Consider the following 24304-nt stretch of genomic DNA (forward strand, 5'->3'; position numbering starts at 1 on the left):
GCTTAATTAAGCACATAGAATGTGCTAAAAAAATTCTGTGAAATACATAATGAATGTCTCTTACACATTAGGTCTTATGTTATGTAGCCCTTACCCTTTGATAGTTTCATTTTCTGTCTTAAACTTACAGGTGCCACATACGTGGAAAATACTGTAATTCATGTAGTCTGCACTATCCATTTCAAAATTATTAAGCATAGAGTCATCTGTCTTATCTGCCTCCAGATTATAAATGTAAGAGAAATAATCCCTAGACTTGTTCTACCTATTACTATTTAACATGAAGTCATGCTTATAGATATATGGCCAGTATTTTCCTCTGAGTCACACAGCCAGCTCAACAGAAGCTCCCATGGGAAAATAATTGTGTCTACAGATGGTGTTTTGGGCAAAGTCACTGTCAATTATAGTTTGTAATAGCAATCCAGCAGAGGTACACATGCCTCCTTTCTAAAAGGTCAGGACCAGCCCTGGCCAGCATGGCTCAGTTGGTTGGGTGCCATCCTGAAAGCCAGAAGGTCATGGGTTCGATTCCCAGTCATGGCACATACCTAGGTTGTGGGTTTGGTCCCATGTTGCAGCATGTAGGGAAGACAACTAATCGATGTTTCTCTCCTCTTCCCCTCTCTCTAAAAATTAATAACCATGTCCTTGGGTAAGGATAAAAAATTTTAACATGTTTAAAAGTCAGGACCGTAAAAAAATTTTTTTTAAGTCAGGACCATAGTTATTTTAACTATCTACTCTGCTCCTCTAGCACTTATCAGAATTAATCCTATCACACCTCAAATCCATGTCTTGGTAATAACCAAGTAGCCAAGTCAGTCTGTCAGACCACACGCTATCATCCACCACTCGTTCCAGAGTATTCTGTCGAACTTCCAACCCACAGTGGCTATCAAACTTTTCTGACCTCAACCAAAAGTAGAAATACAGTTTACATTATGACTCAGTACACGCAAGTATATAACACAAGTTGCCTAAAATTCTCCCCCTTACTAAATGTGATGTACAATTTTCTAATCCTCTTCTATTTCTTTTTAAAAAATTCTAGTCATGAACAATTACACTGGTTTAATGATCTGAAGTTTGAAAACCTCAATCCTTAACACTGTACATTTTTGAAAACGCCTGATCAGCAGGCTTTCCTATATCCTCAGTGTTTTCTCTAAACATTCTCTCCAGTCCCTGGACTTACTGGAACTTGGCTGTCCCTCCAAGATAACATCTCCCCTAAGCTTCTCTCCAATGAAGGGTTTTCCTTTCTCTCAGCACTCCGTATCTAAGGGCCAGGAAGTACAATAGGATAGGTTTTTTCCTTTCTCCCTATTTTTCTCAAATCATTTCTCCATTTCTGTTCCTTCAAAAACTCTGACTCCTTTGAAGCTCTTAGGATCTGGCTATCCTACTCTCTGCCCCTGCTCTCTTTCTCTTTCATTCACTGAAGATTTTGGTTTGTTTCTCGTCTTCCTCTCCATCCCAACTCTTGTTCTCATTCTTAGAGGCCTCAATGGCCATGTGGATAACTCACCCAACATCTTGAGTCCTTTGACCTATTCTTCTACCCAACCTCACTCACCTAACATTATAGTTACAGGCTGGTCAACCTAGTAACTACCCCATCTCCAATTATTTCAATCAGGCATCCAATGCTACAATTTCCACTTCCTATCCCTGCAACTCATTTAGCACTGCCCTCTGAAATTTTTTGCCCCATCGGTATCTCCTATCCATTGACTGTCTGATTTTTTTCACTGTTCCCTAACTCCTTTCACATTCCTCCCTACCCAGTACAGATCCATGGTCCATCACGATCCTCATTACCCTGCAAACGCACTTATTCTTGACCTCTGACTTTTCCACTAGTGCTAGAGACCCCACTCTTCTTAACCTTTCCAAAGCCTTTAAAATGGAGAGCAACCAAACCAGCATCCCTTTCATCTACCTTTTAGTAATTCTCCCTACCCAAGAAAATTGAAAGAAATGTTCACGCTGACCAATTTTACCACTCGTTCACTTTTAACCCAATCCAATCTGGCATCTGTTCTCATTGAAACTATTGTTATGAAGGTCATTAATTCATGTTGCCAAACTCAATGGCAGTGTCTGTGTTCCCCAGTTTAATGTTTCAGCAGTAATCAATGTAACTGGCCACTTCCCTCTGAAATTCTCCCCTCCCACTTCTCGCCTAGCTTACTAGCCATTCTTTCACAATACACTTCGGGGACTCCTATTCTCACCAAATTCTCAGTACTGGATTTTCTCAGTGCTTGGTTCTGAATCCTTTCCTGTATCTGTATAATCTCCTCCACTTCTATTATTTGGAATACTACCTATGTACCATCTCCACTGACATATGAAATAAGCACCTCAAACTACACATATTCAATGCTGAATTGATTTTATCCACCCATATAAATTCTTTCCTACAGGAATCTCAGTAAAGGGCAGCCCGAAACATCTACAAAGTAAGGGCTCACCCTTGAGTCTTTTCTATCATCTTCCACACCCAATTCATTAGCAAATCCTGTCAATTCTAGATTCAAAACACACCTAGAACCTACCCACTCCTCTCCAGGTGTGTCTAGGCCATCACCACCCCCCACTGGGCTACTCTAACAGATACTTGGCTCCTCACTTCCACTTCTGTCAATTTCACTTCAAATTCGCAGAAACCTGCACTCAACAGCGGCCCTCCCCTCAGGGAGATGCCAGTAATCCTTTGCGAGAACTTCAAGGCTGAGAAATGACTCATCACCTATGATCTATTCACTCGATTCTCCACAATCTCCAACAGACACAGCCCAGAAGACACTGTTCAGGAAGGGTTTAAGACCCGGATGGAAAGAGCACCAGCATTTCCAGGGAAGATTCTAGCTGCTTTCTTCATACACAAGGAATGTCGGTGGGAGGAACAGAGTCTCTGTTTTCAGTCTGGACGGAGTCCCGCAGAGCAGAAGACAAGGGGCAGTTCTTACCACACTGTGCTCTACCAGGAGCAGGTCATCAGAATGATTCGACCACAGGCCTCTTTAGTGGTGGCGAATTGACCAGAGGGTCCCTAGGACATAAATAAGTCAGCCCGCTAAGGTACTAACTACTCCAGTAACTGAGACATTCCTTACCAGTTAAAAAAAGACCAAATTTGAGCCACAGAAAGTAAGCTGGTCCCTCACATCTTTTGCCAAAGCCTTGCTTCCTCTCCTGCTTCTAAAACAGTAGTTATTAACTCTTCAGATACATTTCCTTTGAGAATCTCATGGGTAGACTCTCTCCTTAGAAAAATGCAAAATAGAAAATATTGCACGGAGTTCAAAGACTCCTAGAGGGCCTCCTGGACTCTCAGGTTAGACACTTCCCTGTCTCCGTTAGTTTCTTCCAAGTTGGCCTTTTTCAGCCTTTAAAGGAAATAATAATGTTGCTTGACTGTACATTCTCTTCTGAATATTTTCCTCTCTCCTCCACATCTCCTTCAAGCTTCATAAGAGTATCCTAACCATTTTTATGGGACGGGGTAAAAATGTACATATGTGTGCATGTTTCTAAATGCATAGAAACTTTGGAAGGACATACAAAAAATGGTTAATAACAGTTTCCTCTGGGTAAGAGGACTAAGCATGAGAGACTGAAAAGGAAGGTGTTTTTCACTGAATATCCTTTCACCATGTGCACAAACTAATCTAATAGTAAATCAATTTTTAAACTTTTAAAAGAGCAAGCTATATTTGGCCTCTGATTTCTCATTTCCCAGAAACTTTCTGACTTTATAAATGACTTCTGGTCCTTCCAACCCTCAAAACTGGTACGTAAAAGTCACCAGATGCCTTCTAAGTTGGAAATCCAATGGATATCACAAAATCCTTATCCTTCTTGATCTCTCCCCAGCATTTAACAAAAATCGTCTTTCCTAGGCTTTTAGATCCCACATTCTCTTGTTTGTCGTACCACCTTTCTGGAAGTTCCTTCTTACTGTCCATAAGACTGACTTACCCATTCATTCATTCATTTTTTTTTTTAACAGTGTGACAAGATACTTCTCTTCTGTTTGCCCCTATGTTGGGTTACCTCAATACACTGTGGCAAACCACTATGACAGGAGTTTTCAAAGTGTGACCTAGGAGTCCCAGGGATCCACAAGATCTTTTCAGAGGTCCAAGAAACAAAACATTTTAACTCAATCTTCCTCACACAATCCCCAGACTTGCTCATCTGCCCCTACTTCCTATTCTCCCTTGCCCCAAATTATTCAAGTCCGAATTGTAGCAGGCCTCAAGTCCCTCTCCACGCTCACGGGGTACTTATGTGTACGAATTCTCCTGACTGCGTCTCACACCTTCCCATTAATACTGTGACAGCATTAATTCAAGCCGTCATTATTTTTCTAGACTACATCAGCCCAAACTGCTCTACCTCCAGTTTCACCTTTTCCCCATCCATTCCCCACGTGCACCCATTCTATATTCAACACCCAAGCTGGTTCCCACCATCGAAGTAGCCACTTGTTTCCCAAACTGCACAGACATTGTCCCCATGATACAGTAACTCTCTGAATAATTTATTTTTAGTACGCTGTTGAAGGTAAATGAATCAAGCACCTGCTAAATCATTTGGTTGAATACTGAGGGCACAGCCATACAGAATTCAAGGTGTGTGTAGAATCACAATAGTATATTGCCATAAACTAAGGTAATTCATGACAAATGAATTACGACAGGCTTGTGTAATTAATTCAAGAGAACATGATGCTCTTTATTTCAAAGTATATCGCATTTATGTAAATAGAAAAATGTGGTGAAAGAATTGAGTCTTTCCAAGGTTATCAGCAATATTGACAAGCCAAGCCACAAAAATAACTAGTTCCGTACCATATTCATATTGTAAGAAATTTGTAAAATACACCATAAGTTATATTAATGTTAGGGAACTTGAATTATTTTGTAGCTTTAATTGATAAATTATTTTGGTGATGTAGTTAACAGCTAGAAGCACAAGGAATTGGGTTTAATGTTTATACATCTGAAAAATTAAAAGAATTTTGTAGCAAAGAAACGAAGCTTCTTAAGTTCCTTAAACATATCTTGCACTGATAATCACTATACTCTTCTTTATCCAATCCCAGTATTCTCCAATTAAAAAAACTTACATTTTAAGGAACTAACTTCTGCCTGAAAATGTTGAGAATTGTATCTCTGAAACCTTGAAACATCTCCTCTTTGAAGAACTTCCACAAAAGGCCTAAATAATATGTAGCTTTGGAAGCAAAAGCATTGCTGTCATATGTACATACTGAGGGACATAGCTCTAGAACTGTGCTGTCCAATATGGTAGCTGCTAGGAATATGTGGCTATTTAAGCTTTAATTAGTTAAATAAAACTAAAAATCCAGTAATTCAGTCACACTAGCCACATTGCAGGCACTCAACAGCCACAGGTAGCTGGTGAGCACCACATTCCCATCAGCAAAGAAATGACTATTGTACTGTGTTGCTCTATAACTTCCCCTTCAAGTGAGCTCTGAGAAAGCCACTCAGACTTCAAGTATCAACTTGATGTTGATGACTTCCAAACCCTTCTCTAGTCTTTTTCCACTACCTAATGGAAGAGCTTCAGGACTCTACTTAACATCGCCACTCTACTTTATCAGCTGGAGAGGCAGAGGTTCTGACTGGAATAATTATGGCAGCAGCAAGAAAATCATTTAGGTGCCATGTTTACAAGAATGGAACAGATTTTCAGAGTCAGGTTAAGACTGAGGGTAAGACAAGCGGAACAGGTACTTCGAAGCCTTATTAAATATTAATCAGAAGACAATCCCCACACCACTGTGCCCACTCCTAAAACAATTAAAAGCCACTTTGTGGTGATCTTCAGAAAGCACCTTTCCAACCCTATCTGCATGTACTGTTCACCCAGTAAGTTCACCTTTGGTGTGGAAGATATATTAAAATCAGTTTATAATCCATCAGTATGAACTACAATTTAGCCTCTATCAAAGTTTATTTTATTAACTACATTTCTAATTCTATGAAGAGTTAAAAAAAACCCTCAAAACACAACTAATAAAGTGCTTTCACCAGGTTTACAACCACACAGCAAAACACTGCCTCAGATTCCTGTTATCAGTTCAAGCCTCCCAGCTTTCTCTATACTGCATTATTACTAAAATAATAATAATAATAGTTATTATTAATTACTCACAAATACATTTCCTGCCTTACAGAGATATTTCATGTTGGCGTTACAATAAAAAAGAACTTACTTTAAAAACTGTGAAACTCCATTTTCTGACCACTTAACAAAAATAAAGCCAGACGCAAAATAAGACTATGCCCCCCAAAATTCAGATAGAAAGCTTTAGAAAACAATGACAATGAAAAGCATTTCCAAAAAAAGGTACAGTATATTAATGTATTCAATAAACATTCATGACCACTATAAACTTCTGAAATGAGGTGGATATTTAATCAAACAAACAGGAAGCAAACATTCATTAAGTACCTACCGTGTTCTGGGCTTTGGGCAATATACACAGACACGACAATGGAAAAGACGCAGTCCCTGCCCTCACGGAGCTCACAGTCTACTGAAGCTGACGAATGACCACAAACACGACAGCAAAGCACCAGGGAGGCATTATGAAGAAGGGACTGGATCTGCCTGGAGAACGCAGGGCAGGCTTCACAGAGATGGAGACAATGGAGCTGAGCCTTGGATGAGAAGGAGTCCCAGATGAGGGGAGGGGGAAGCGCATTCCAAGCAGAGGAAACAGCACATGAGCAAGCGGAATCTTGAAAGCACATGCCACGGTGCAGGATGATGCAGTCCAGCGCAGCTAGAGCGTAAAGGTGCACACAAACTAAAGAGACGAATTAGGTTTCGGTTTTTAGTGAAATCGTAACTATCAGGAAGTTCATCTTCACATTACACTTAGTGTAACTTAACTGTGAGTCTGGCAACAATAAGGTAGTTTGAAAGCATTCCAATCATTTCACAAATATTTGAGTCCCTTCCACAGACACCCAGCACTGTGGTAATTTTTAAAAGACAGTTTAAAAAAAACCCTTAATTTTCCTCTATATACATAAGCAGCAAAATAAACCTAGAATAAAGTTTTCTTAAGCTGAAATCACATAGCTTTGCCTATACACACACAAGGTCCTAACTTTCACTAACATGAGCTCCTTGTATTCCAATGACTATCTCATGTCTTTCTTAACTTCTATCAACCTGGAGTAACACTGTTAAGCATTACAGAGGCAATTTCAGCCTTCCCTTCCCACCCTGCCTCTCTAAACAAGGTACCTGCCAATGTCCCATGGAAACCTATGCAAAGGAGCCAATGCTACTGAGCAAACAGTGCATTCTAACCTCCATAACAATTTTGGGAATTTAACCATTATAAACAAACCAGGAGGCTGAATAGAGAGAGATATGAAGCAGAGACCCCATACCCTTCAGGAAAAGTAAAAAGACGAGGAAGAGAATAGCTTGGGGCAGAAAGTTTCCCACACAGGCCACCAGGCAACACTGCTCACTGAGGTAGCTTAGTGCTTTAGGAGGTGCAACAGGGGAAGGAAAGGAACGAACGTGGGTCAAATTATTAGACTAGAGTTTTCATATAAATTCCTATTTGTGCCAAGGGAAAGACTTTATGACCTTAATGAGAACTCGGAGGTCATCAGAGGTTAAGGAAGTTGCCCATGACTGCATGAGCTCGTAAGTGGCAGAGCCAGAGCATCACACTCTGCCTGCCAGGATCCAAAACCCTTCCCCTCTGCTGCCTCAGGGCTCTGAAAAGGAATACACACTCCCAAGTGGCAGGCAGGGTTACAGCAGTCACCGTCCCTAGAAAGAAAAGCCCTTACTCTTCCCTTCACCACTGCACAGTCAGTAGTGCTGGCAACACACACGCACAATGACATTTAAAGAAAAACTGAGAAGAAATGGTTATAAGATTAGTTGCCCTTGGGCGTGGGGGTGGGGGTGAGGGTGGGGGTGGTGGGGCGGGGAAGGGATGTTAAAGGTGCCTTGTAAAGATACCGGGTGCATTAATACAATTACGTTAGCATTATAATTCAAATGCTACTAGTTTAAATTCCCATATAACAAGCCATCAACTAAGCAGCTCAATAAAAATAAGAGCTACTGGAAAAGTCTCCAATCCCAGTATTAGGATGAGAAGATTATCCATGGAAGTCATTATCCTCAACAGGATCACCAGTCAAAACAAAAACTCCCCTCTCTCAAATCCTAATCCTGAAAATGAGCAGGCAACTATAAAACTATTAAAATGTTGCATCTCTTTGGGCAAGAGGAACTATTTTAAAGAAAGAAAAAAAAAGGGATACAATTAACATCAATAAAGAAATCTTTTGTGAATAGTCCCAATGGGCCAAAAGTGTGATGTCTGTTGACTGAGACACGTATTGAAATGGTGTTTTCAATGGTGCACAATTTACTTAGGCTCCCCCTCCGTAAGTACTGCCAACTACCAGAAAATTAATCAGATTTGTAAGTCAAAATGCTTAGCAGGGGGAGGAACGAAAAACAAACTGGAATTCAGACAACCAAAACCCAATGTTATATTTAAAATATAAGGTACTTTTTGGAGAGTGTTTGAAATAGCACACCGATGCTGTAAGTAAATTAACCAACCTTGTTCTGATTGAGAGGATCATTCCGCAGTCTCTGTTTGTTCTTCTGTAATTTACTAGGCATCATCTTTCCAGTTCTGAAGTCAAAACTGCTGAGGTCAACAGTATTTCCCAGGTACCTTGCCAACTGAGGTTTGCTTCTGAACTTCTTACCACTTGGACTAGAAAAAAGATAATGTAAATTGTACAAAGGACAGTAGTATTTACCCGAGACTCTACATAAACTTTTTCTTCATGCTGTCCTTCCTGGTTCCAAATGTTACCACATCATAGTTTTACGTTTATATTTTCAAAGAAATGTTGACGTTTCAAAGGAATGTAACCGGTATAAACAGAGATAGTATGTCACCTAATGCAACTCCACTAGGCACACCGCTGGGGCACACAGCCCACGTTACGACAGATTACCCCTCTGGTCACTCACTCAGTAACCACCTACAGAATCCCAACACGAGTTCACTTCCTGTACGAAATACTGTCAAAGCTGGAAAATTACAAAAGTGAGAGATTTATATAGAAGGCTACACTGGTCTGTTTTACATTTTTTTTTTCCAGTGTGGCATTGCCCCAAAGTCTTATCTAAATTTTCTGAGCCAAATGTGTAGAAGAAACTAACTGTTAAAATCAGAGGGATACATAACCAGGAGGGAATTGTAAGAATTCTAGAATACCTCTCAAACAAACCAACATGTTATATTTATAACTTAACCTTGTACCAACTGACTACCATAAAAGAAAAATAATTCAACAGGAAGACAAAAGGGAAAGAGCTGCAACTAAGCAATAAAATATTGCCCTGGAACAGAAAAACTTCTGTCTGGGTCAAATCCAAACCAACACTCCCCTCTGTCAAACTCTGGTATTATGCCACCACCAACTTCAAGACAACGGAAGATCAAATCAGCATTCTTTTTCCATAATCACATGACGTAAGTACTCCTGAAACACAATTCGAAGTATAGAATTCAGCCTAGAGATGAAGATAACCAGCAACAACCAGACTTAACAAACTAGAGCAAGCAGACAACAAAACATAGCAGAGGAAAGGACAAAAGATTATGTATAAGCAAACCTCAACTCCGATTCTAACCCTGATTTCAAAACATGCTCAGTTGCATAAAATAAAATAGCCTGTACCCCTCAATAATGTCCAAACTTGAATCATCTCTGCCCATCACAAACTTCCACCCTCGAGCCTGATCCTCTTGCATGGCCCGCTGCTGCAGCATCACTGCCCATTAGCACCTGCCCCTCAAGCTAGAAAGCACACCACAACGTTGCAGCACCCCCCACCCCTCAGCCGCACAGCCAGTCCAAGTTCTAAAGGTCCAGACTCCTCAATGCTGACAAAACAGCTTCACCTCCTCAGTAACACATCAAAACTCTTCAATCTGGTAAGATATTTTTTTCTAGACTCTTTTCCCACCAGCCTTGGAAACTCAAAGTCACCAAAATATGCCACGTACCTTTGACTTCCAGCCATGTCTTTCCAGATGGAGGGATGAACATAAGCAATCCTATCTGTCATAAACCCAGCTAAAATGTCGCCTCCACTATGAAGTTGTCCGTGATTCTCCAATCCTAGTTAGAAATAATTCTCCTATCCCTGCAATTCCGCTTCTTTACAACAGTAATTCCTATGCATTCTCTTGATGAGTCAAACAACCAGAAATCAAAATGCCACTTTTGAAAATCCTCAAACACGAAATTTATAGGCCAGCACAAAACAAAGTAACTTCGGAAAGCAAAAACTTTTATCAGTTGAACAGTAAAGAATATGGTTTTCATTTCTAGTCACACTGAAATGGCCAATTCTATGCTTAGTTAAAAGTTACACTGCATAGAATTTAAAAAACTGAACTAGAAAATATTTTCATGATTCTATTATACTACATAAGAAGTAAAATATTACTGAGATCCAAATTAATTTTAAAAATTGATAAAGATTTCTCTGCTAATATGTCGCTTATATAACTACAATTAATTCTGATTTAGCTAAAATAGCTATATATGCCTTATAGATATTCCAATTACTGGTTAAAAAGACCCTGACAAAATGTTTAGTGTATCTCAGAAGTGGGGGAAAAAAATCTCTCCACGAAATAAAATTAAAATTCTCAATCAGATACCCTTCATATAAGACCTCCTTAGTGCAATAAAAAGCTGAGTTCCAGACTGGACTTTGTTTTCACAGACTAATGTTCCAAAAGATGAACATATCTGGGTAGCAACTTCTACCAAAAAGATAAGCACTATTACTCTTAGGCTATAGCTTAGAGGCAACCAGAATGTCATTTCTGAATCAACTGACTTCATTTCACAAATTAACCCCGCAATAAGAAGTTCCTTATGTAACAGGTGAAATGCCAGTTACGCTGCAAAGAAAAACACACTCAGGCCTCACTAGAACATTCTTCTATAGAACAAAACTCATCAGAGATCTATCAATTTTAGTTACTCTTCCCCCAAATTAAGGAAATTGAAATAAGAACTCAACTAAGCATCCAGTGGCTGGAAGAAGCCAACTCACCCTCTCCAGCGGCATGCCTGCTCCGCAGGGACCTGAGGCCTACCCTCCCTGACTGGTGGTTCCTGCAAGTGCCAGGGATGCGAAGGTACTGCCTGCAAGAAAAGCTGCTGCTCCTGCTGCCCCAAGAGTGCGAGAAATGCGCCCAGGATTGCGTGTGCAAAGGAGGGGGCAGAGGCTGAACCTCAGAAGTGCAGCTGCTGCCAGTGAGAGGAGGGCCTGCCCCTCCGTGAACTGCACGGGAGTAGTGCCGGGTGGCCCAGTGCCACCTCTCCCTGTGGGGAGGGCTCGGCTGTGTCTCCCCCACCCCGGCTAACTGCTGGCAGTGACTATAAATCCTATGAATGGCATAAAAAAAAAAACTCATGAAAAGTGATGGCACAGTTTATGACCTAGATTAGCAATTTAGTGTGGCTTAAACTAGTTCCTATGTTTAGTGATTTTGAAAATCAAATAGGAAGTGGTATTATAAGAAAGGCCTGACGTAGTCTACTGATAAACTAAATGAACAACGAAGGAAAACGGGAGAAATCAAATTTTAACTATTAACAAATAAAAGAAAGCTGGGCCCTGTCCAGGTGGCTCAGTTGGTTGGAGTGTCATCCCCATATGGGTCCCCTACACCATAAGGTTGCAGGTTCGATTCCTGGTCAGGGCACATGCCTAGGCTGCAGATTCAACCCCTGGTCGGGGCACATACAGGAGGCAACCAATTGATGTTTCTCTCTCACACTGATGTGTCTTCTCTCTTCTCTCACTCTCTCCCTCTCCCCTCCCTCTCTGTCTCCCTCTCTAAAATCAATGAACATATTCTCAGATGAAGGTTTAAAAATACTAAGTTGGAATACCAACTAGCATTCAGTCACGTGTAATTCATACCGAATCCCCACCTCCTGTCATGAAGATGGAGTTCTATGAAGCATGTCACTGCACAGCTGCAGGTACTGGTCACACAGACGGGGGCTTCAGAACAGTGGTACACGGCACTTCCCTCTCCATAACGGCTATAGCTTGTGCTTGGTGCTCCCAGACAAGTTAGCAAGGCTGCCCCAGTGTATGTTAAGACCAGGGACCTTCTCTGCAGAAAATGAAGGCAACTGTATTGAAAAGACTAGGTCCCAAGGGAAGAGGAGTTAGGCAGGCATTCTGCCCATCCCATAAAGACCATCTGCACAAAGGCAAAATGACCTTGGAAGTGGCCAAGAAAGTAAATACTAGATGAACAACAACAATCTAAAAGGTCATTTAAGCTCTGGTCTTACCCCGCATAACAAAATTATCACGTGTTTGCATTCTAAGATGGCTGCTGTAGGTCCCAGTCTCAGAATCACCAGGACTTAATGTGACTAAAAGCACATTAAGGCAAATTGCTTTAAAAAATAAAAACTCTGATAGACTAGTGAACAGTATTAGTCATTTTCAGTTTCCTCTGTCCAGAGTAACTGCTTCTAATCCCAGTAATAAAATACTAATATTTCACTTTCACCCACAAAAAACATTCCCTACCAACCGCACCCTCTATGTGCCAATCCTGAACCAACCTGTGATCTCACCTTCAGCTTCAACCCACTGAATACCCTGAAGAAAAGTAGCAATCAAGTGGAAATCAAAACCATGAGTTACATTTTTCCAGTGCACATAGAACATTTCCTCACTTGAACTACGTCTTCGCTTGCTTTCATTTTGATTAAACTTTTAAAAGCACTACTTAAACCAAACTCTATCTCAGAGGTTTCTAACTATAGGTAATCAGGAAAAATTTTATTTGGCATATGGCTTTAAAAAAAAACTAATTGAGGTACCAGTGATACTTAAATTATGGTCACCCTAACTCAATGGAATTCACATTTTCTCACTCTACGAACTCACCTGTAATCACAATTACCTGAACTACACAACCGTGACATGCTGTGCCACTCTGCGACACACAAATTTACTCTTATGAAGACCTGCCGTTTGCATGTGAAACTGCGCCCTACAGAACAGAACCGATCTTTGCACGTCACTTTGGTATGGAAAATCATGCCGTTCAGTCCAACCATCAGAGGGGGCCGCAAGTCTGAGCAAACACAAGTATATCTTCAAAATGTTTACAACAGAATGAATCGTGGGGGGTGGCAGTGATCGGAGTGGAGCCGCATGAACTTGGCCCATGAGTGGCCAGGCAGCACTATGGACGGCAGGCGGTTAACCCAAAGGCTACAGAGCATGTTCAGAGGTGACCCCCTCTCCAACAATGTCAGGGAGTATTTTGTGAGAATAATAAAAACCTCCACACTGAAAATGCTGTCAGCTACAGCACTGGAAACGTTTGAGAATAAGGAAACATCAACTTTCTATCTTTTCCTACTTCCTTAAATGTTAAAGTTTACCAATTATTCACAAGAGCAAAGTACTAAAAGAAAAAAGACTTCTCTAATATTTAATAATAATTGTCTCCAGAAATCAGATTTTAGCTGGGACTAAAAATCTGAAATTAAAGTTATCTTTTTGGACTTAGGCACCGCGATAATGCAATTTATAAGAAATGCGTATTTGGTCATCTCATATACATGTGGTCTTCATCCTTTCCTGGCTCAGAGTTCCCGAACCTCTTGAATTTCCTAAGTGATAAAAGCAACAATGGTGTCTCTTGCTTTGTTAAGGAGGTAACTTTTGGATCTCACTCAAGGGTAGTGCCTGGTTGCCAATGTGAGCCAACCACATGGTTAGAGAACCAGAACTTGCAGTCCCACCCCCTTGATTTCCAGAAGGGGGGAAAGGCTCTAGGTTGAAATAATTGCCAGTGGCCAAAGACTTAGTCAAGTATGACTATGTATGTAATGAGCCTCCCCAAAAATCCACAAGGACAGCCTGTCAGCCCTTTTTGGGAGAGTGTCCACAGCAGGGAACCAGAATGCTTCCACATGCCCCAAGCTCCAGGATGGAAGTGCTTTCCTTCAGGACCTCGCCCTGTGTGTCTTTATCTGGTTGTTGACTTGTATCCTGCAATATCCTTTATAATACATCAGTGATCTAGTGAATAAATGGGTCTGATTGAGTACTGTGAAGAGTGCTAAAAAATTAACAGACTCCAAGGAGGAGGCTGTGGGAACTTCTGACTTATAGATGGTCACTGGTTCAGGTAACAACCTGGGCTTAAGGCTGGCATCTGACTGGCAGCCTAAGTGGAGGGCAGTCTTGGGGGACTGAGCCCTGAACCTGTGGAACTCATATCCAAGAAATACAGTGTCAGAATTGAGTTGAATTCTCAGACACACTGCTGGTGTCTGAGGTTTGTCTGTTGGTGTGGGGAAGCTGCCACATACACGTAAGAATTAGGTCTGGGAATCTTTTGAAGGTACAAAGCATATAATCAGAAAACTGGTCCTGGCTGGTGTGGCTCAGTGGATTGAGTGCTGACCTGTGAACCGAAAGATCGCAGGTTAGATTCCCAGTCTAGGGCACATGCCTGAGTTACTGGCCAAATCCCTACTGGGGGGAACACGAGAGGCAACCACACATTGATGTTTCTTTCCCTTTCTTTTTCCCACCCGTCCCCTCTCTATAAGTACATGAAGAAATAAAATCTTTTAAAAAAAAAAATAAACTGCCAAACCAGTTAATTCAAAGACTGTATACCACTGCTTCAAAACTACATGACACACACACAGAGAAATCCTCCAAAAATCAGCTCTCTGCTCCCCATTCTTTAACTCCTTTCCTGCCAACCTTTAAATGTAGACCTCTCCTAAAATGAACCATCCTGAACCCTCCTTTAGCTTCTTCCTGGAAATTTTATCTACTCTTCTCTTACTTATATTGTCCATCTCTAATCAGTCAATAAATCCAGCACCTTCATAATCACCTGTGAATCCATCCTTTCTTTCCTTTGCTGTTGCCTGTATCATTGTTTTTTATCATGGTCTAAATCACCACGATAGGCTAACTGATTTTCTATTTGTTAGTCTCTTTACATTATAAACTCTACAGACTGCTCTTCCTAAAACACCATGATCATTGATCGGATTAAAGCCCACAATGGATTTTAACTTGTTAGCAAAAGGGAGCCAACTATCTTACCCTGCATTTGAGATCCTTTTTAATCTGGCCTCCTCTTACCTCTCAACCCTACTTTCCCCTCCTCCTGCCCAGTGACTGTTTGCTCCAACCCATTTATTCACTCTATTTTCAACAGGCTGAATGGTTTCCCTCTTCAGCCCTTTGTAAACCATGTCTTTTACCTGGTCCATAATACATGACTTCACCCCTAACCTCAAAGACACCGGAAATACCAATCCACCTTGTAGCTCTTCCATAAGCTGTAAGAAAGCCATACAGTAATCACTGTATCAGGCAAATCATCATGAATCGCCTGTTGGTATCTCTATATCCTAGTTTGAAATACTGAGTTCTGTATGATCATAAAACTTCCACAAGTTTAAACCATATCTTCATAAAGAGCATACTGAAGTCAGTATTTATGCATGGAATACTATGATGTCAAATTCCCTGCAAAATAATGAAGACTGAATCAGGGGTAGTGAATTGGGGTATGGATGAAATAAGACGGATAACTGTAGAACTAGGTACTTAGTAGTTTTTTATATAATTCCCTCTTCTTTTATTGCATGTTTGAAATTTCCTATAATGTTTAAAATATAAACATTGAATTACACAAGCTGAGTATTTCCCCCCAAAATTGGAATGTTCTTTTTAAAAAGATGAAGAGTTCAGGCAAGTAAATATGAGGATCAAAGAATTTCTTTAGCAGTTGGAGTGGGTGAGGTAAGAGAGTAAAGAATTATTTTTAAAGTACTGATAGGAAAAAAATTATTTACAATCTGTCTACGAATAAAATGTAACAGCATTCCCCTTTTTCCTTTAAAATAAATGTTTAAGAAATCACAATTTTAAACAGTATAAAAGACCTTAACATAACTCAAAGTGTACCAATCATTTTCATTCCATAAACTAGCCCTTATGTAACAAAAGCTACATACAAATAGTGTATTGTTGGTAGCAAGTTCTACTACCTCTGTATCACAGCTGTGATCAATAAACAAGATCTGGAAAGTATATTAATGTACCTAGACAAACAGTAAACCCATGAAATTAAGAGTTGATGATTCATTTCTAGTTCATCATGCAAGTCTGAGAAGATCTCAAACACGGGAGTGAAAGGTAATGAATTTTTTAGTCCCATTATAAAATCTTAAGTTTTCTGTTTTTTTTAAAGCCAGGATGATCCACTAGAAAATTTTAAAAATGAATAGAGAATTCCACCTATCTTGACAAGTGCTTTAAGGCACTCACTTTCTGAACAAGGAAAAACACTGTTATTTTGGTTAAACAGGGCTCTGGACACTGCTGTGGAAAAGTCAGGAATTAAATACGTCTTGGAATTATTTCAAAATAAAATTAGGGAGGATGGTATTGATCAAACAAATTGGCTGGGAGCTGTGAATTGTTAAAACTGGTTGATTAGCACATGGGGTATTCATTACACTTTCCTAACTACTTTTGCATGTGTTTGAACTCTTCCATAATAAAAAATAGACAGCTAAATATACCCCCAAAAGAGACTATAACATAATTTTTTAGAAGAGGCTAGGGGCCCCCAAGATAGGCCTTTGAGAACAATGCACACATCATTACATACATGTTAAAAAAGAATTTTAAGGACATTCACCCTTGCCTTAACCTATGGATTCTTCCAGTATAAAAAGAACAAGTAAAAAACTATCAAGATACATTACTCAAAAATGTTTAAAAGATGTTTTATTCCTCACATTTATAAATCATTCACAATTGTTCCTGAAAAATATTAAGTGCTCGATTTTAAAATCTAATTTTAAATTACATTTACTATTTACATTCACACACAGTTTATGTAATCAAGTTTCCAAACGAACCAGTCTGAATTTAAATTATAAGACTAGGCAAAATCAAAAGATCCACAGAAATTAGTCAAATTTCATTCTATTCCATACTTTTCTTTTCCTTCCTTGGGAAGTTTTCGGGAGGTATTTTGTTGCTTGGGTTTTGGGGCTTTTTTTAAAGTTCTGATGAAATTAAGAAAAACTTCATTTTACAACTTGCTTAGCCATTTCTTAGTAGAAATGACAAACAGCAATAAAAGATCAATAAACAAGATCTGAAAAGTGTATTAATATTCCTAGACAAACAGTAAATCCACGAAATTAAGAGTTGATGATTTACTTCTAATTCATCACGCCAGTCTGAGAAGATCTCAAACACGGGAATAAAAGGTTATGAATTTTTTAGTCCCATTATAAAATCTTAAATAAATAAATAAATATATATACATCCATTCCTTTGCAAATTACCTGTTTCTGTTCCATTAATTAAAGCCAAATTATGACTGTCTCACAAATGGCATTTTCAAAGCACTTTGAAAATATCATCTATCAATTTCTATTGAAGATTAGATTTAGAATGTGTATCAGTTTCCTTTGAGCTATGAATTTCCTCTACTGCAGGTATTGTGAGTGGGTGCTCTGCAGGTAAGACTTTGCATGTCAGATTCTAGAACTGAGATGTAGGACAGATGGCAATGTTGCACCCTAAAAAAACTCCTCCAGCACACCAAAAAAAGATGTAATAGTACTGCCAAGAGAGAATTTTCAGAGCACAATTTCCACCATACCTATTTCTCTTTTTTTTGGATCCAGGCTTCGGTGAGGCAGTATCATGGAAAAAAAGACTAAAAAGCAAGTCAAACTTTCAATTATGCAATAAATGCTTAATAAATATTGCATTTCTTTCCTTTCTCCAACTAAAGAGCTTTTTTTAAATTGGTCAGCAAGGTACATTTCAACTGTATCTCAACTGTGAAAGAAGCGTATTAGCTTTTTGCAGGAACCATATAAACCTATCTCAATAAGCTAGATTTAACCCGCAGGTTACAACTCATTTCTTCTAATTTCAGTAAACGCTTTTAAAATGAAGACCTATAGCTCCTTAGGGAATGTGATGCCTATCTAAATATCTAAAAAATAACAGGAGTCAACCTAGGTTAAACATATTTGAAAAAGGGGTGGGGAGAGGGAAGCAAACATTCCTAAACAAAATGTTCACTTCTATTACCCAAAATAAAACTGCTTTAATTAATGGTAATTTACAACAATTTTTTTTCATTTTTTTTCCCTCCAACATTAGAGCTAGAAGACTATCTTTTGGCATAAAAACTATCTTTTGGATTTTAAATCCAAATAGGATTTAAAATTTACCCTTTGTCAACTTTAAGATGCAAGTGTAATAGTAAATAATTATATTATTTTAGTAGCACATCAAGCTCTATGAAGCGGATTAGGCCGAGGTGTTGCAATATTTGAGAATACAAGTAGGGTTCTCTACTGGAGGCTGCAGAACAGGATGGTTAAGAGTTCTGGAGTTAAACCACCTGCATCAGGGTTCTAACTCTGCACTAACTAGCAGTACGACCTTAAGTATATTATTTAACTTCCCTGTCCTAACTCCCCACAGGTAAAATGGAGATAACTGAACCCATGCTTCATAGAGTTATAAGGATCTGACAAGATAACAGACAGAAAGTATTTAGCAAAACAGTACTAACAGCTGCCGGAATTATGAGAGCTGTGACACTGAATACATGTAAAATTAAGGTACGTAAAACCCTATACTACTTCGTATACTATACAGTCAATAAAATTTTAATGATTTCTCACTGTGTCTGTGCCCTATGAAAATCTTATTTACCTTTTTCACTGTATCTCTCTGATGAGCATCTTATTTGCTTTAGAGACTAACTCTTCAATATTTTAAAAAAGCTTTATCTCTAACAGTAAGAAAGAAAAAAGCTTTCTGTCCTTTTATAATACCCTCAACATTAATGATAAAATTAGGAACTTGAAAATGTTTGACTTAGTAAAGTATCTCAATCTATTCCACCCTAGCACAACTCCACAGGTAACATAAAGCAATGGCTAAGAAGCCATTTAAGACTTCTTTTACAAAATTTTAACTGTTATACCAGTTGGAAAACACTTCTTCAGCATTTGTGTGTTCAGCACTGTACTTGGGGGAAGAAGACAGGTCTGTGAGAAAGCCTCAGATTCCATGGAAATGAACATGAGAGTAATAAAGAGGACACCAGGTTTAACTACACAGAGATGACCCAAAGAAAATTATTATAGGAAGACAGTTTATTTAAAGTCACAGATTTTAAGATTTTAACATTTAAGAACTGTAGCAACGTGTCTCTCCCATGGTTTACTCAGCTATTTTTTTCCAACAAAGACTACAAGAGTCTATTTTTTAAGATAAAAAAAGGGAGGGAGGGGTTTTAAATTTTGACCTCCTCAATGATTCAGAATTCATGCCCATACTAGTCTTCAGAAACAGATGGCAATTTTTTTTTTTTACAATTTTCACTATACGTTTTTAAAAGCCTATTTATTCATGTTCAGCCCACAAAACGTGAGTTACTGAATTGTTTTCCTTAATTGGTCCTGAAATGTATCTAAAGCTTCAAGAGCTCCATGTACTGATTTTAGTGTTCTGAAAAAGACTTCTTACAACCCTGAGATAAAGGTACCATCACACCCACTTTACAGACAGAAAAATAAACTACCACACTGGGAAGTGTAAGTGACATGCTCGAGTTTGCACTGGACCGGGCAGAGTTAGAATACCGATCTCCCAGATCTCCCAGCCCCTGTGCTCTCCTGCCTTCTAGACAGACTTCTACTTTTATCTGTATCTCTTAATTTTATAGACATTCCTTATATTGCATCCGAGTCCTCCTCTTTCCAGATCAAAGTGAAATCCTTTTACTCTCTCTTCATGAACCTGGCTCCCTATGATTATTTTAATTGTCCTCTGGTCCCATTCATTGTCTCTTCTTTTGATAGAAGTGATCAGGTGCAAACACATCATAATTTTGATAGGAGCAAAAAAATGTTTCAATATCCTACTTGATAATATATTACGGCTGCAGCTGTAACAGTTTACCGTAACGCCTAGGTCTTTGATCCAGCTATAGGCAAAAGTCTAGAACCCAACAAGTTTAGACTTGATTAAAAAAAAAAAAAAAAGGCATGAAATAGCTACTAAAGGTTCCTATGTAGAGGAAAATAATATTTCAAAAACATCAATCTGCAAGTGCAGGAAACCAAAAACTACAAATAGCAGGCATCAAGTAGACCAGTCAGAAAATGATTGTTCAAATAATGGGGTTCATACTGCAAATAACAGTTTCACAAACTTTTTCAGCAACTATACCGGTGGATCCAACACTTCATGAAACCACACCCTTTTTACAAACTTTGGATGATAAATACATGAACTGCCACTATACTATCAGTACTCTTGACAGAATGCATAATTATACTGCTTAACTGACAACCAGAGGCACGCCTTCCTATTAGATTACTTGGCAGTCTCAGCAAACAACTAAAACACCATTCTACCAAAATATGAGGCTTTCTTGATGAGCTTAAGTCCAATTAATAAGTGTTAAGTCACAACCTCCGTTAACAGATACAGACGTCTTTAAGTTAATCTCCCCAGGGGCAGGCTAATTCAGGAGTTAGCATTATTAGAATCAGTGGGCACAACCTGGCGCAGGTGTTCACGTTACCAACAGGAGAGTTAGCTCTTAACCCACTATTAACAGATACAGTGGGTGTTTTGAGCTATTGGTTTTTAACGGGCCAGGTGTCTTTGGGGATGCTAATATGCAAAGCGGTTACACTACAGATGGAAAAATAATGTGTTCACCTTTACTATGAGTAGGTGACCTCCATCATTCATCACTGAAAGCAGAAGTCAGTATTACAAGTATCACATGCTACATGTGTCCTCTTGCCTCAGAATATAACCTCGCAGGAGGAAATTAAGACTGGGTATTACAATCCCACATAGCAACTAACACTTTGTAAGTAGTCAGCAAGCAGACAACACTCCTAACCCTGAACTAAGCACATGTGGTACCAATCTGTTCACTGTGTCCTTAATTTTGCACGAGCAAGTAAAAACCTATTACGTTGCACTGTCTCATAAAAAGACTTTAATTTCAGAGAGTTATTACTCTATTGGCTTGTGATTCGTCTTAACTGAATGTTTGAAAAGTTTGTTTTAAATTGATTAGTTTTTCTACTATAAAATATGTACTGAATTTGTATTTAAAAAGTAAATGTCAAAAAATTTACAACAACATTCAACACAATATTAAGTGACCACAAATGAGAATACAGAAACCTGCCTTTTTGAAATAATTTTTTCAGCTACTGCAAGGAAAACAACAGCAATAAAACGCTTTGCAATAGCAAAAGTTAGTTTGGACAAATACGTCATTCCAAAACCAAACAAACCATTTCCCAGGAGAAATTTCACAGTGAGTGAAATTCAAAGTTTAAGATGCTCTACTGAGAACAGATTAGTCTTCTATTCCTCAAGGAGTTCAACCCCAGATATAGGATATTCCTGTCAAATATATCTGGCTACAAGACATGAAGACACAGGTCACAGAAAGGTTCTGTATACCACCTGCCTAGAAAAACAGAAGGCGCAGTAAAAGAAAGGATATGCGAAAACCAACAATTGCAAATAGTACTACCTGACACAAGGGAACTTGAAAGGAGTAACAATTTGTTCCACGATAACTTTCTTAGTATTATTCAAGTAAAATTAATATTTAATGATGAGAAATACAAAAGATAGCCATCTTTCTATGTTTACAGTACGTTTTCCATTTTATCATTTAAGATTTCAAGATAAGTGGTCTCAGATAAAGTGACAAAATAGTTCTAATAAGACACCATTTTCACTGACTGAAGAGGTGAAATTAATTTACTGCAACTATTCAACCATATATTTGAGCAACTGTCAGAAATATGTTCATACTTACATGTTATATCAGTAAGGATATTTTTGTGTATATGCCTGTGTACTTTTTAACCTTTTAAATCTATTCAAGAGTATTTGCAACTCATAAACTCATACACACAAATATATTTTCCCAGGGGTAATGTATTAACCAACTCGAGGTCACAAGAATGGAAATCCTTCATAACAATATTCTAATGGCCAAATGTCTGACAATTGGTTGCAACATCCAACTATGTTCTCTGAAAATGATTCAGTCTACCCACAAACACAGCCTGCAAGCCACTGAATATAACATGCTTCTATGCCTCCTGTAAATGGGATGCTTTATAAGAAATGTTAGCAAACTTGCTGATAAGAAAATTCCACGGATATCAATAGCCACAGGCACTTTCCTGATGTTACTGGGTCATCGAAGCTAATGACACAGACAGCATGACCATAGGACTGCAAGAGCCCATCATGCTGAAAACCTTGAATCATGCAGACCAAGGTTTCTCAACCTTGGCACTTGTAACATTTGGGGCCAGATAGTTCTCGTGGTGGGAGCAGGCCCGTGTATTACAGAGTGTTCACCAGCATCCCTGGCCTGTACCCACTAGATGCCAGGAGCTGCCCCTTCCAAGCTGTGACAACCAAAAATGTCCCAAGGCATTGCCAAATGTTCCTGGGACTAATTTTGGTCTAGGAGTCTAACAGCTTATTACAGTGTTTAGTTTTCAAAAGGGTGTAAGTTCTGCAACACCAAGAGAGTTCTAATAAACTTCAGGCATTCCAAATGGCTACTTTATATAAAACTTTCCTGGATCCCACAAAGTGAAACCTTGCTCCCATAGGTAGCTAATTCTTGTACATGTGCATGATTAAACACTCTTGTGATGATGAGTCTGGAACAGGCTGGGAAAGGAGCCAACAGTGACTGGGTTTTACAGTTTCCAGTCTCGATGAGTTACACCTTTTAACCCTTCAGTGGACTAAGCATCCCTGCCAAAGAAACCGTTTCTTCGCAAACTATTGTCTCCAACACCTTCAACCTAAGATGCTCGGCTCTGGGCTCTCGCCATTCACATTGCCTGTCACTGCACTGGGGTCGACTCTCATCCAAGGACTCAGGCACCTTCTACTACCAGGCCAGCTCGTCTCTGCCACTTAGGTCGGACACCCCGCTCTCTTCTAAACTACGTCGCCTAGGTCAGCGCTTGACCCTTGACCCCGGCCTGACCCCGCCGCACTCTTTCAACACCCCCCACCTCCAGGGGCGTTACCTGAAGTAGTAGACATCGCTCTTGCCGGCACTGAGCCCAGATTTTCGGATCACTTCCTCCTTCTTCCATCCGGGGGGGAGGGCCGGGCAGTCCATCCTCTTCCCGCTCTCCGTGGCCCGGGGTCCCCTGGGCCCCGGTCCCGCGCTCCCCGACGGGAAAGGGACCGGCTCCCGCCGGGGGGCGCCGCCGCCACCGCTGCCGCCGCCGCAGCCGCCGTCGCCGCCAAGGCCGCTGCTGCCAGTCGGGGGACGGCCGCGGCCCCGTCCCCGGCCACGGCCCCGTCCCCGGCCACGGCCACGGCCCCGGCCACGGCCACAGACGCCGCCGCCCCGGCCCGCCTGCTTCCACCGCCCCCGGCCACGGCCGCCGCCCCGAGCGCCTTCCCTGCGCACGCCGCTCACCGGGGACGGGGCGAGCGCGCTGCCCTGGCCCCCCTGCTCTATGGCGGAGTCGCCGCCAGCGCCGCTGCCGCCCGCCGCGCTCTCCCCCTCCTCCTGCTCCGGGCAGCAGCGGCCTCCCCCCGGGTGCGCGCGCATCCAGCCCCCTCCCCAGCCGGCGCTGCGCTTCTTCCGTAACCGAGCCCTTGGAATCCCGGAGACCCGCCCCGCCCGCAGCGCGGCGCGCGGGGGACGCGCGCAAGCATCAGAGAGCGGGCGCGCACGGAGCGGCCCTCCCTCTCGGGGCGTGGCCCCGGCCACCACCTCTTAGGTCCTCCAAGCGTTCTGAGCGGCCATCTTGTCTCCGCCTCCTCAAGACACGCCCCCGGCCCCACCCGCTCCGCCCCCAGCCGCGCCCTTCCGGTCCTTGTCCCCACCCCACACGGAGCCCGGAAGGCGGTCACCCCGAGTGACTTGGTGGGGAAGGTCAGAGGTGCTGCGGTTACTGTGTTTCAGAGAGGCCTAACCTTCCACTGTATGACTTTACCCATGTTTGCTTCCCAATTAGTGAACAACAAACAGTATCATATTTTATATTCACTAACTGAATTATTCATTTAACGGAGTAAC

At 40.6% G+C, this 24304-nt stretch overlaps 1 protein-coding gene across 3 annotated transcripts in view; it reads right to left on the reverse strand.

Annotated features, from left to right (window-relative positions):
- The window catches only part of MBD2 (methyl-CpG binding domain protein 2), a 65991-nt gene extending 41930 nt beyond the window's left edge, over positions 1-24061 (reverse strand). The window contains exons 1-2 of one of the 3 annotated variants that reach the window (XM_053912473.2): positions 23298-24061; positions 8656-8815 (exon numbers count right to left, since the gene is read on the reverse strand). In XM_053912473.2, coding sequence (XP_053768448.1) covers positions 8656-8815; positions 23298-23833 — 696 coding nt within the window. In that variant the 5' untranslated portion in view covers positions 23834-24061. The remainder of the gene's footprint in view (positions 1-8655; positions 8816-23297) is intronic. The other 2 variants (XM_045187718.3, XM_045187717.3) reach the window with 2 other exon arrangements.
- Positions 24062-24304: the final 243 nt, after the last annotated feature.

This window comes from Desmodus rotundus, chromosome 10 (assembly GCF_022682495.2).
Source record: "Desmodus rotundus isolate HL8 chromosome 10, HLdesRot8A.1, whole genome shotgun sequence".
Taxonomy (NCBI): domain Eukaryota; kingdom Metazoa; phylum Chordata; class Mammalia; order Chiroptera; family Phyllostomidae; genus Desmodus; species Desmodus rotundus.